At 34.1% G+C, this 15,455-nt stretch overlaps 1 protein-coding gene across 6 annotated transcripts in view; it reads left to right on the plus strand.

The window, feature by feature from the left end:
• Window positions 1-15,455, plus strand: part of bma (SCY1-like protein bma) — a 98,707-nt gene that overhangs the window by 24,713 nt on the left and 58,539 nt on the right. For all 6 annotated transcript variants that reach the window (XR_016323400.1, XM_089729060.1, XM_028177258.2 and 3 more), the window contains exon 2: window positions 5,231-5,460. Coding sequence is in view for 5 of the 6 variants with exons in the window: in XM_089729060.1 (XP_089585186.1) it covers window positions 5,302-5,460 (159 nt within the window). In the remaining variant the exon portion in view is untranslated. The remainder of the gene's footprint in view (window positions 1-5,230; window positions 5,461-15,455) is intronic.

The following is a 15,455-nucleotide window of genomic DNA, read 5'->3' on the forward strand; positions in this document are numbered from 1 at the left end:
TTGCTTAGATGGGTGGACGAGCTCACAGCCCACCTGGTGTTAAGTGGTTACTGGAGCCCATAGACATCTACAATGTAAATGCGCCACCCAACTTGATGTAAATGCGCCACCCACCTTGAGCTTGATGTTTGTTTAAATTAAATGATTGGTGAATGGACATTTTTAAATGTGTGAACAAATGAACACGTGTTCCGGATTCAAATTGTAGATGTCGTGTGAATACCGCCGCCTATCAGAACGAAATGAAATCTTAATAGCGTATGTACTACCGCTGTCCGAAATCCAAACACACAACTGCCTCATAGTTGTGCTGATTATACCTACCGTCTGCCGTCAGTGCCCTGTCACTAGTGATTACCGATAGATTGTAATCCTGACAAATGTCAAATTTAACTATTTAAATTATTTTCGGTAACCATAAAAACAATTCAGAAATAATTTCTGAACGGGTTTTTCGGAATTAACACAAATAAATTTGAAAGAATGCTCCCAATGCGTTTAGTTTTTTGAAAAAAATCTGGAATCCGCTCTCGAAATTGGTTTTGTAACTTACTTCAGCAGCGTGATCGTATCAAAGCTATGTTTAATCAAGTTAACTTGTTTTTTAATATGGGACAAATGTTTTTTAATTCGTTACTCAATAATTTAAAATTTTGCTGAAACTGAGTAACTACTTTTATCTGTTTGTTCTATTTCATATTATAATATTTTAAATTTTAGGTCTAAAAGACGAATATAAAGTTTTTTAAGGCTAGGTAATCTTACAGGATAAAACTCTGTCGAACTAGTCTACAAGAGATCTACCTAGATCTTGGCCTCCTTGAGCGACTTCTCCGTTCCTGGTATGATTTCTTCAAGTTAGTTTCCTACGATATTTCACTTTTACTCCCTTACTCTGGCTTGAGTTTGTATTATAGTAGTAGTGGTTCTGGTGATGGTAAGCCATTTCGTGAGACCGCATAGGTTGTTCAGCATCCTGCCTGTTTCTGTTTGTTGTGGATTTGGACAACGTCGTGTCTTTCTGGCATAGATTGGACCAGACTTGTTGCTGTCCACCGTCGTGACCATGATACTTGGCAACGACGAGTCTTAAAAGGCGAGATTCAAGATACATAGCGAGATATGAAGCATGGCGAGATAAATAACTAGCGCAATTCTGTACTATCTTCTGGATTCTGAATTACAAAATAAATACGGGCGAGACTGTGTGGTACGTATAGTATTATATAAAAAAACATTATATCATAATTGGCGTGTTCGGCTTGGAGTTGACTGCAAACATGACTGTAAAATCAATAACCGTATCTGATGTTCAGTACAGTGGCCACTTAAACAGATTGTAGTGTCGGACCGTAGATTGAATTATTATATTGGTTAATTCATACATTTTAATAAGTTTATAATAAAAACAAAAAAATAATAGTTTAAAGAACTAAAAAAATGCGATTTTATAGAAAATCCAACCAAAAAATAGAAAATAAATTTTAATAAATTTTAATTAAAAATAGGGTCAGAAAAAATAATTTTATTGTAAAAAAGCGTGGGGTGCTCTTCAAGATATTATCAAAATAGCCCTTCTACTCATATCTGCTCATAAAATATTTATAACTACTGATAACGTGCACCCCACGCTTTTTTTACAATAAAATCATTTTTTCTTACACTATTTATTATTCAAGTTTATATTTTTTTTTTCTATTTTTTGGTTGGATTTTCTATAAAAGCGTAGTTTGTTAGTTTTTTAAACATTTTTTTTGTCATTTTTTAGTTGAATTTCAATATTTTTTTTAAATATATAATTGTCAGCGGTCCTTAATATGTATACCAAATTTCGAGTTAATCCGACGTTTTGACCTTTCATTTCGATTTTGACCCCCTGGTCAAAATCATGTTCAAAGATTCCGTTACATACTAACATACTAACGTACATACGTCTGAAGCTAATAAAAGCGTATTAAAAAAATACATTCGGTAAAAATTAGTCGACTCTTGATATATGTGTGTTTTTATAGGATATATGAGTCGTCTATTATCAAAGGTGGCAATCTGTGCATTAGGACAAAAAAAAATTATTGATATGTCAATACAGATTGATTTGAATATAATCGTCTCCTTCAAAGAATACGGTTCAAAACCTGCATTAAATAAAGGTTAATACTTAACCTATTATTTATCTAAGATGTCGTTCCGAAGAGTTTTGTGACTGCCAATGGAATACAAAGTCAATAATCCGTTTTTCTGATTTACCAATAATTGTCCAAAAGTCAGATTGCCGGCTTTGATAATAGTCGACTCATATGTAGGAAAGAAACGCAGTGAGTTTCGATGGATGTAGTCATTAAACAGTTGTCATTTACACTAAACCTATCGAATTATAATCATTATAGAGCTTGAACACGTATACAGAAATCAATCGTGAAACGGAAATAATTTGAAGAGCCAGTAGCAAGAATAAATAGCATCTGCCACAATTTCCGAATTCCTTTAGGTTCAATTAAGAGCCACAATGTACCCGCCAGTGATCGCTCTGAGCACGTACGCCCACGTGTCTCTGTGATAACAATGACTTCAAATCTGTAATTCCAAATAGTTTATAGCTATGGAGCGCAAGACGTGATTGTGATCTATAGGATGCCAGTTATTACTGTTCAATATTAGGCCCCTGCAAACATATGAGGTCGCTTTTTCATTACAAAATTCACCAGGTCGAAAATTACAAAAATAAATAAGAATAATTTACAATGATTTTCCTCTTGCACAATTTTTCTTTTTTTCATAATCTTTTCCACCTTTCCAACTTGTACTATGAAAAAATATCTTCTGTGCTCGCCATCTCAACTTTTTTTATTTTTTTTATTTCTTATTTGGATGGACAAGCTCACAGCCCACCTGGTGTTAAGTGGTTACTGGAGCCCATAGACATCTACAACGTAAATGCGCCACCCACCTTGAGATATAAGTTTTAAGATCTCAGTATAATTACAACGGCTGCCCTACCCTTCAGACCGAAACGCATTACTACTTCACGGTAGAAATAGGCAGGGCGGTGGTACCTACCCGCGCGGACTCAAGAGGTCCTACCACCAGTAAAAAACTCCGCATATTAAGTCTAGCTAACAACGTTATTCACTGAAATTATCATTTTAGGCACCTGATATTAAACTACAACCAGGATCGATATAATATTCCAAGTACGATCATTACTCCTTTAAATGTCTACTTATTTGTAAATTCAATTTTATTATATTAAGCTTCGTCAGTTGTTTTATTTTGATAAAAGATGTGAAGTATTCTTAACATCTTAGTACGTACCTTGTGAACTTAATGCTCACTAAATGAGAGATTAATGAATAAATAGGGATCGTACCGAACCTTTTTGTAGTGAAGCTCACAATATTTATGTGAAGAAAGAAATTAATTTACCTTGAGAGTCGTTCAATGTGTATCCACTGAGATTACTTACAAATATCAGTTATTTTATTACATTTTCAAATGTTTACTGTAGCACCAAATACAAACACATTTAAGGTAAAACAAAGTGGAATCACATGGAAGTGTTTTAGACTGTGGTTAAATTATAAATAACACGATTATCTTACTTTTTTTTTCGATGAACATTTTAACTAACATAAACATGTATAGCATATTATATACTATAATTATAATATAATATTATATATAATATTAGTGATTAAGTTTCATTTATCTTTTCGTGTAAATAAAAGTAAAAGTTCTGTGGTATTTATTGTATTTTAAAGATTCTGTTCTAAATCGAATTAATTATGTTTCGAGGTTTGATCCGGTTTAACTATGTTACTGTTTTACCAATATCTATTTACGATAACAAGTAACCACTCCTGATTGAGCAGCCCTGTCGTATCGGCCTTTAAGATTGTAAGTAAACAATATCGAATTTCATTTGGTACAGCATTGGTTGTAAGTAATTGAGAAGAGTAAAATATCTTTTGTGGATCCCAAGAAAATGTTTCAGAAGTATCCCAATATGGAGGCTTTTGTCGTCGTTTTCCTCGTAATGTACCTCGTTTTTTTTGTTACACATTTTGATGTCCATTACAAATGAGTTTTCGTAAATTTCTAAACTTTTAATTTAGAACTTAATTATTTTTAGTTTATTCCTGACAGCCGTTCTTAAACAAGATAAGTTATTGAGTCGAATGAGAAATCATTTTCATATTTGTCCCCAAAAGTGGGATATTGATCTTCTAGTTATACTACTACTACACCACTGTTATATTAGAATTGTTGATAAAATTTTAAACGACTATTGTTCATTTTGTGACTCCTAGTAAACTACAATTCACTTACTAATGCTTTTTGCATTGTAAACGTGAAAAAATAAAGAAACAAAAAAATATTAGCTATAAACACTTGTACAACATGCATTAATGGTTTAATATACATTAACATTATAGTATATTTTGAACATAATAAAAGTGCGTCAAGCTTTATAGAACAAGATATTATCAAGCGAAAATTAAAATGCACCACAATTCTGGAGCGTGTTAATTTTATTAATGACACGTTCATAGCTTGACAAAATGGAAACTAAATTAATAGCCAAAATTCATCAATGTACTCATATCAAATGTGCTTTTGTATCAAATGTACTCGTATCAAGTGGCTCAGGCAAATATCGAATTTAAATGCTGCTAAAATTTTAATTTTTGACATTTATTATTTGATATCAGCTACTACGAGTAATTGCAATTTGAACTAATATAATTAATATATATATATATACCTATAGGTAGCTGCTATACAATTCTTACAATTTTTTTATATATCCAATCTAATAAAGAACAAAATACAAATAACGGTCATCAAATGATAGGAAAAATGATCTAATAATGAGAGAGTGAATTAGTTTATTTCTTAGTTTGTATCACATTCTATTTACGGGTATGTACATACTTACCATAACTCTAAATAGTTTAGATAAAAGATGATATTAAAAATGTTATCACTTTCAATCGTTAAGGTTATGATATATATAGTTATTGTGTGAATTAGTGAGCTATTGATGTTCAATACATTTCCAATTTGAAAATAGAATAATAATAGAATAATAATAATAAATAATATAAGATTTCAACAAAGAATAATTAATTTTATTAACTATCTCTAATATCCGGTGAATCGCTTTTTACTATATACAGGTATATATTTAGTGGGGTACCATTGTAATCTAACGTTTTCTTATTTTTAACAGGACGTGGGGCCAGTGCCCTGGATCCGGCTGCGAAATTGGCTGGCTTTGTGAAGCAAAGCATAGGAAGCGGGATGTCTGGAATAGTCTCCAGGCTGACCGGGTCTGAAAGTCCCCCGCCAATGGAAAGTAATCCCATAATGAACCACTACGAGATTGGGAGGGAGGTGACTACGGTGGGGATGTGCATGTTGTGGCATGTGCACGATGCTTATCGCAAGAGTGACGGAAAGGTAAGTAGTGATTTTATCCTTGCATCCTTATATGATAGTTGGGTAAAAAGGTGAATCATTCAGGTACCTCATTCAGTACACGAACATAATCGGTATTTGAAAAAAATGTTTCCATATGAAGTCGACCATTTCGATGAAATTTTCAGGAAATCTACTAGTTGGCATTTTTTTCGGGTAGGCGGCCAAACCTCCTACGAGGTGTCCACGCCTAGGGGACTCGCGGGGTATGTGGGACTTGTCGGTCTGCAGATGTTAGGAGCAGACCACGACCCAGGGATATTTTAAGGCCCTCCATCAAACAACTCCCCTTGCAATCTCTCACCCGAGTTCTGATTTCCGATCGGGGTTAGAGCCCAGGCAGAGCACAGAGCTTCCCGCGGCCATCACTACAATCAGACTCGCCAACCAGTAGGACGCCTGGCCGACGGGTAATCGCGGCAATAGTCGATGACTCTATGTCGGCCATCTAAGTACGGCAGGTCGTCAAGCTGTGCCGCTGATATCCCGGAATACCCCTGTGGACTTTATTTTTTTTATGATAGGGCTTACTGGTGACCCGGAGGCCTTTCCAGTTTCACAAGGATATGTGAGCGAGCAAGGGCTCACCCACGCCGGTGGGCTAGCACCAGCCTGCCAGGTCGGAACGCGATACACCGCCAACCGGCTACTCTTACAGAGAAGTTCCGTGGAAATGCTTTTATGCACACATAAAAATCAATTTTGTGAAAATTTAAACGAATACAAAAATCAACGTAGGTATATCCAAATTGTTAATATCGCGCAATACGATTATAATCTAAAAACGAGACCGCCCAATATAAATCTCACTGATATTTCACGCTACGCGAATCTGACGAGGAAACTTCGGGAATTATTTTTAATGTGTGCTACCTCTTCATGAGACTTGTACGGAAATTTTAACAAGTATCGGTTAACTCGTATTTCGTGAAAATGTGTATTTATTAAGAAACATCTGTCAGTTTGTTTGTTTAGACTTCGAGTGTAAAAGTTATCTAATAAAATTACTTTCAAACTTGAATGTAATAGCATGTTATCTTATTAAATATCTTTAATTTTGATTTTGTCACAGTTTATTCAGAAAAGGTGTCAGTTAGGTTAACAATAACAAAATTCAAATTACCAAAGTTAGTATTTTTATGTTTATAATTTAATATAAGTACTTCGAATTACAAATTTAAAATGTAAAAATTTATACATTACGTTTATGTCTAAATCAGCCTTACTTATTCGCATAAAAACTGCTTTAATGTTTGGGTAATTTACTAAACATGTTTAATATTTAATACAAACCTAATCTTCATAGACAAAGTACATTGAGTTATAAAACTTATTGAAAACCTTCTATAATTCACACTCACTTACATATTATGTAGTATAATTGCTTAAATACAACAAGTACAATGTTATTCGTGAAAAGTGATTTTCCGAAAATGAGATATATTTTCCATATCGAAAATTAGAATTGAAATTAATTCCGATAGAAAATGAAGAGATACGTGAGTAATTACAAGGAAAATTGAATCGACAACAATCCGATTGCTTTCTAATACATATGCATGAAAGACTACGTTCGAAATCAACACAGTTGAAAGATTTACGGCACGGAATTTCGGCTGAATGTAAATGCTTACTTCAAGCACACGGTATCACTGAGGGTGTAGTGAAATGTGAGGGACTTCCATTCCATTATACGACTATAAAAGTCGAAGTATGTAACATGAGAAATTTCATTCAACGGAACCCATCAAATCCTTGGCCACTAGAAATGAGTCCAGGGACGAGGTCGTAAACCGGAAAAGTAGGATTAGTTGGGTTATCACATTATTACATCGTAATCGTTCCGCAAACGCAATGGTTTAATTTTCCTTTAAAAGCATAGTCATTTCACAACCGTTGTACGTATTACAAGAGTGTTTCTGTTTTTTCTTCTGGACAAAGCTGGTAAGTTATTATTAGTATGCTTCAAAACACTCACAATTCTCGTTGTCTTTCTCGTTCTGTCACGATCTCTACCATTTGGAGTAGTGTTTCTTATAATGTGGTCGGCGCGGCGTGCTTATTATGGTGTGCGTCTTCAGGAATATTGTGTTTGCTCATATCTCTAACAAACATACCCCACGTTGTTTTCAGTTTTCCTCTGGACCCTTCTGATTGGCGCAGTTTTTAGTTATCACTTATCTAGCTTAACCGTATATTCATCGGTACATATATAATTGAATAGAATACGCATTTTTTCTTATTATTATGGTACAGGGGTATTATACCAAACATCTAGCCGATTCATTGGCGCAGTAACCAGCGGCCCTGACTGCTGGGTCAAAGGTCGTGGTTTTTTACTCCCAGATCGGGCAAAGGTTCGCATGCCCAACATATTTTTTATGTTATTCTTATGTCGTGCCTAAAGAAGTTTTACTTCAAAAATATCCTTTTATTTTTCACATAAATTGAATTTTCTTAAGTAATCACTTTGAGTAAACGGGCCCGTTAGGGTGCATAATTGTGTAGGTACATACATATTTATTAGGTATTAAGAGTTATTAAACTAAAAATACGTTTCATGGTCTCTGTTCATCGTTTCTGTTTCGTGCTTCTGTTAAAGAAAGACCTTAAATTTTGTTTTCTTTCTTAAGATGAAGTTTTATTAGACGAAATGAAATTAAACTTTAATACAATACTAAAATTATTTACAGTCACTATTGAGAAGAAAGGTAAAAAATCTATATTTCATAAAAAACAAAAAATCCATTGAACTAAATTTATCTATTAATTTCACACTCGTTAATGGACTATCGAAAATCGATAAGGTCCTAAGTCGTTGAAAATTGAAAAAATATTAAATTGATTCTGAGAAACTTGACCGACCGGCTGGCCGATACAAAAATAAGAATCAAAAGTATTCTGACGAAAAGTTTGTTTACATAAATGGAATTAATTTCTTCATTAACGTGAACACTGAACTTTAATTAATTTATCGAAAGATGTAATTAACTCACGAAACTAATTGGCAAATCAGGATGGGGTAGTGTGAATTTCAAATTATTACTCAGGAATAAATGATTATATTTTACACGCATAAAAAACAATTTCATCATCTTCTAAAACGTGGTATTGATGACGTCCATGGGCCGACGGCAATCACTCACCATCAGGTGGGCCTCATGCATTGCCTATAAGGGCAATAAAAATTATAAAAACCGTGTCATGATTGTAGGAAATATATTATATTCTCAAAACTATATATTCTCAAAACTCTTAGAATCAATTCATCCTCAAGACCGAAAGAACCGGTTAATTCTAAGAATCATTTCCAGCTTAATCGTAAGTTTTTGACGATTTTTACAAGTAGTATGGAACGTAAACTTTAAAGTGTTGATATGTAGAACGTCGAGAGTCAACATTAAATTTAACAAAATAATAGAGATGAAAATGTTTTGATACACCAAAAGTTTTAATGAGTCGCATGTGACAAATACGAGTATCAACAGTTAACGCCTGCACCCAGCAAGTTTAATTAGCATTCGTATAACCTTTGCCACGCTATAATGTTAAGTGGCAAACGCGGAAACTAGTTTCAATTACATTCACGAACCAAACTTTTTAGTGACATGTACATTTCAAATAATTAAATTTAAATATTTTGTTTCAGAAATGTGTTTATGAAACTTATAATGCGATGGAAAAATGTAAAAGATTTATAAACAAAGCTAACCTTATACACCCAATAGTATTTGCTATACGATTAGGTTATTCAAAAAAGTCCATTATTTAATTTTTTCATTATAATGAAACTTTTAATTGAATTTAAACATTGTAATGAAATTTCTTTACAATGTTTTAATATGGGTATCGTTTTACTGAGTGTCAATAAAACTTTAAAAAAGTTTTTAACAGGCTTATTGAATTTTCGTATAATTATAATAACGTCGAAAATATCAAGGGTATGGGATTTATTTGAACTGGTTAGCAACCCTTTATTACTTATATAAATATAGTACTAGTTTTCCTACATCTTTTTTTTTATTGCTTACATGGGTGGACGAGCTCACAGCCCACCTGGTGTTAAGTGGTTACTGGAGCCCATAGACGTCTACAACGTAGACGCGCCACCCACCTTGAGATACAAGTTCTAAAGTCTCAGTATAGTTACAACGGCTACCCCACCCTTCAAACCGAAACGCATTACTGCTTCACGGCAGAAATAGGCAGGGCGGTGGTACCTATCCGCGCGGACTCACAAGTGGTCCTACCACCAGTAATTTCGCAAATTATAATTTTGCGGGTTTGATTTTTATTACATGATGTTATTCCTTCCCCGTGGAGGTCAATCATGGACAATTGTTGAGTACGTATTTCATTAGAAAAATTGGTACCCGCCTGCGGGATTCGAACACCGTTGCATCGCTTCAACACGAATGTACCGGACGTCTTATCCTTAAGGCCACGACGACTTCCAAATCATCTTCACTCCCTTGATATATGTATAAACTTAAAACTGCCTCCTATTAGGTAGGAAGCCTCCTTTCACTCGCGCTGCTGTGGGTTTTTTTATAAAACACTAGAGCGACCGGTTGGCGGTGTATCGCATTTCTATTTAGCAGGTTGGGTCTGATCCAGCGGGGTATTATGGAAGACAAACGGCATCGCCTGGGCTGGTGTAGAGTCGTTGATTCGCCTCGAAGACTCCTGCAGCCCAAGTCCGCCCACATAGAATGAGTCGCGCCTCTGGTTGCGGTCTTGAGCAGCGAACAAGCATTCGAACCCCACAGGATGGTTCTGACCTAATGGGAACAGCGGCGACACCGCCCGTTGGTCGTCGATGACCCGTCGGTCAGGCATCGTATGAGTGGCGCTGCGAGTCTTGTTGTAGTATTGACCACCGGAACCCTACTCTGCCAAGTTCTGACCTCTGGTGGAGATCGAACCTCGGGTGGCAGTGCAAGACGAGTTTTTTTTTTGTTGGTTGTAAAAACATACTTGTATACGCAGTGTGCTCCCAACATCTGCAAACCGTCAAGACGCACATACCCCGCACGCCAATTAGGCGTGCCCCCTAGTCTCGCTCTGCCAGAAAAAAGTTAGAGTCGTTTGGTGAGTGGCTTGTAACACATTGGCAGTTCCATATAGCTGGTGCGCTTCCTCGGCATGAGAACTTCATTGGAGAGTCGGCACCCAGTTAAAAAAAAGGTGGGGACTTACCTAAGCTTTTGAGTTGAGCCATAAATACGAGCGAGTGCATTTAGATATACTGATAGTGCTTATAATATTTACTAAAAAAATACGCTAAAATTCTACACTTGACATATAAACCGGGATACTGAAAGATATAGGTTAGGTAGGTAGTTTTGAGGCCTCGCTGTTAACATTCTAGATTTTTAAACTTGTAAACTAAAGAAAATATTCTCTTGAAATTTACATTTCCAGTAGAAGCATTTTAATTAATACTAATATCATAGGAATCTTCATAATGGTTTAAAGAATATTCATTATAATCTACAAAATGTATCAAATTCTTCAATTTCATTACAAATAGTAAGGTAAAAGTTTCTAGTTATCATTAAAAATGGTGTGCCGCCACCAATTAAAGATCAACCTACAAATTATTTTGTAAAATGTTGTTTTATCGCACCATTTTTGTTAGTTTCTGCTAGTTGATCAGAAATCGTTTACCTAATATTAAATTTAAAAAATTATAACTAAAAGTAAATGTAATTTGCACTAGAATGACATAATGATTGATGCTGGCTACCTTTGAGTGAGATTAAAATTGTTTGTAAATATAAATAGGCGAACACTTTATTAAGGTTTCCTTTTAGTGTTATATTTGTTTAGAACAAGTACTTATTCGAATGTTTACGATCGCAAACTCCCGTAAAAGACAGCGTTAAAATTATTCCAACGGAAATAAGGTGAGGACCTATCTCGCCAAAGGTTATAAACGTCACTGCCGACGTATTTAATGACGATTGCTTTAAAAACTTCCTCCTTAACAACACTTATACTTTTAACGTATCAATCTAAAGAAAATTGAAGTATTGAAGTCGTGAATTGAAAGTGAATTAATCTGTTCCAGCGGTCTCGCTAATGTCGATCGGATTACTTCGCGATTTCTAGGATTTCTTTCATTTTTAATGCTTTCAACCATAGAGTAGCGGTCGGGCTTACCTAAAAGTGTAATATTATTAAAAGATAAATTCTTTCGAAATTTCCTTTTAATATAGAATATATTGATATAATAGACGCTACATTAAGATTGAAAATGAGTGTTTAAATACATATATTTTTTGTAATATTGTTAAACTCAGAATTCTCATGCTTTTGGATTTTATATAAATAATAAACAGTTGAGGAAATTAAATAAATACCCGTTGAATAGTAAAGATTATGTGTAAATTTAAATTTTACAAAAAAATTTAATGAACGTTATGATAAAAGCAGTAACTATAATAAATACGGAATCTTTAATCGATTGCCATATGTTAAATATATTCAATAGCAATTATTTATGAAACAAAATGATATTGGATTTGTAAAATTAAGTATCCAACTATATACAATATTATTATTGCCGATATAATTACTTCGCGCTCAATTTTTATTTTTATTGCTTAGATTTGTGGACCAGCTCACAGCCCACGTGGTGTTAAGTGGTTACTGGAGCCCATAGACATCTACGACGTAAATGCGCCATCCACCTTGAAATATAAATTCTAAGGTCTCAAGTTACAAGGGCTGCCCCGCCCTTCAAACCGATACGCATTACTGCTTCACGGCAGAAATAGGCAGGGTAGTGGTGCCTACCGGTGCGGACTCACAAGAGGTCCTACCACCAATTGAGAACTAGCGAGTTTTAAGCGCTATATTACGCCATTACTAAGTTTTAATTTACTTTATACCAAATCGTCAAGTAATTTTTATTATAATTAATAATAAACTTAACTTATTTAGTAACTGATCAATTAAGCGTTGTTTTATTAAATGTATAGTCTGAAAATTGTTTTTCCGTAAATTAGCATAAAATTAATATTACTTAACCGTAACTGGATTATTATGTAATATTAATAATTGTTACAGCCTATAAAACACGAATATTATAAGGTTAGTATAAGAGGAAATAATTCACGGTTTATGAAATTTCAATGAAAACGTACAAGTATTAATTAATAATTAAAATATATCCTTACGGCGTGTATATCTCAGCTGAGTATTTCGTCGAACAACTTAATTAAAACTTACAAGGCAGAGCTGATAGGCCATGATAGGCGTTGATCGGGATTAATGTCACTCGTGAGACCAGTTAATTAAAACAGGGTTGCCAAATAATAACGATACTCATTGAAGCACTAGTAATGATAGAGAAGTAGAAGTTACCTAATCATTCATCATGAACAATCTTTCACCATGAACAGCTATTTACTTTATCATTAGGAAACAATTAAACATTCTAAACTACAGAAGAATACATGTGATTAATTAAATTACATCATCTTCTATATATTAAAATGAATTGCCGTTCGTTAGTTTCGCTAAAACTCGAGAACAGCTGGACCGATTTGGCTAATTTTAGTCTTGAATTATTCGTGGAAGTCCAGAGAAGGTTTAAAACGTAGATAAATATGAAAATACTCGGAATTAAATAAAAATAACAATTTTGTTTTTCGTTTGACGTGTCCCCCGTCGGACGAATTTCTTTTGTTTGTTTTAAGTTTATTTTATACAAAAGTTTAGGTCTTTTATTTATATATTGAGGCCCTACGAAGTCTGCTGGGTCAGCTAGTTTTTAATATATTGAAATACGATCCATAAACCTAATATTTAAACTGAACAATATTTGTTGGCATAATAGTGTAAGCCTATCCTCATCTAATCCTCAAGGCTGGTGATGCGACAGAGAAAAGTCAAACCACAAGACCGCTGATGTTTGAAACGGCAACGAGAACAATCAAGTGTAACAACGCCTATGTTAACAGATCCCTTCTCCGCCCTATTCAGAACAAAGTAAATTATTCACACGAACGTCGTCAAATAATGAGTATCTGAGCGAGATTGACGGAAAATTAAAATAACACAAACATTATTTATATTTTACTTCAATAAATAAATCGATAAGGAAACGTAGTGAGAGCACGCTTGCATTATACTATATTTAGTATACATAATAATTAAATGCATAATGTATGTACATACATCGTATGTACATATGTACTCATATATGTACATCAGATATATTATTTAATTTCAAGAAGGAATTTAGTTCCCTAGAGTACTTTGTTGAAAGAAAACGAGCGGCTTGACTATAAAAACGTTGTACATTTTCATAATTAAAATTTAAAAGGCTTCTCAACTTTATTCTAATTTATACCAGGACCGAATCATAAAATTCCATTGAGTACTTGTTCAAAGAAAGTAGCTAAACATTCACGTTTTTCGTAAAATACAAATCTGAAAACGGCCAGAAGTTTGGGTCAATTTCCAATCAAGTTTGTGGTTCATTTGATCTTTGCTCAGTGAAATAGATTTCTAAAATTGATTAAGGCTTTCACTCGCCTGTTGAATGTCGTATCGCTTTCCTACTAGAAACGTAAGATTATTTTATGATGGACATAATTTCCTACAGACAGTTTCTGTTTTTGAAATATAATGATTTCTATGAATCTGATAATGAACTTCAAGTTAAATAGGTATTAAATTATGTTGTAGACATTGAATTTTAAATGGCGATTTACATATATTAAATACCCAAAAAAACGAATTAACCAATTTTGGAATTATAATTCCAAATTGAAAACCGAGTAGCTGAAGGCGATACAATAATCTAATTGCGTGGCCCGATGACTTCGAATAAAACGATCTACGCTTGGCACGTGCTCAATACACGAATAAAGTAAATTCTACTGGTGGTAGGACCTCTTGTGAGTTCGCGCGGGTAGGTACCACCGCCCTGCCTATTTCTGCCGTGAAGCAGTAATGCGTTTCGGTTTGAAGGGTGGGGCAGCCGTTGTAACTATACTGAGATCTTAGAACTAATATCTCAAGGTGGGTGGCGCATTTACGTTGTAGATGTCCATAGGCTCCAGTAATAATTTAACACCAGGTGGGCTGTGAGCTCGTCCACCCATCTAAGCAATAAAAAAAAATTCATCATTCACTGGGCTAGCTCTATAACTCCTTAACTGAACTCCCGTATCGAGGGCATGCTATGAATGTGCCTTATGATATTATTATTATTATTTAACTAATATTTAGAAAAAGTTATGAACTGTACCTATATCTCGTTAAATAGAATGACCAACTCAAATTATTCAGGAATATTCGAACTTGGCAATTGGGCGCATTCAGTGGAGTATTGATAGATATCTCGAGATTAATTGAATTTGGTTTTGAATTTACATATTATTATATACTATAGGTACTTAAACAAGTGTGTAAATTAAAGTTTAAACAGTGTCACACGTAGGCGTAAAGTTTTTTCATATATTATGTAGTTGCAAAATACAGCAGTTATAATTGCATTGATTTATGAAGTACATTACCATTTTCATATGAAATTTATCCCTTTCTTGTTTTATTTTTCTTCTGGTGAATACATAAATAAACCAAAAATAATATTCAAAAGAAACAAAGGAAACGTAATAAAATTCGTAGACCCGTGCCAATTCCAAGTAAATTATTTTACAAAGATGTCGTTCTTCACTCTTATTATAAACTAACTGTACCCGTCCGCTTCGCTGGCCATTAAAAATTAACGCCCCCGCAACTGGTGTAGTGAGTCCAACACTCATATAAATATTAGTCCATACATTAAGTACATGTATTTTCTACATGTATACCAAGTTTCAAATAAATCGGATGCGTGGTTCACCAGTTATAACGGAAGATCCGTAAAAACCATAATAGAAGAAATAAATTAATCGGCGGAAGAAAAGTATCAAGTATAAAGAAACTAACATCATAATAATAACTATACATAATCACAC

The sequence above is a fragment of the Bombyx mandarina genome, chromosome 01 (genome assembly GCF_030267445.1).
Source record: "Bombyx mandarina strain Sakado chromosome 01, ASM3026744v2".
NCBI lineage: Eukaryota > Metazoa > Arthropoda > Insecta > Lepidoptera > Bombycidae > Bombyx > Bombyx mandarina.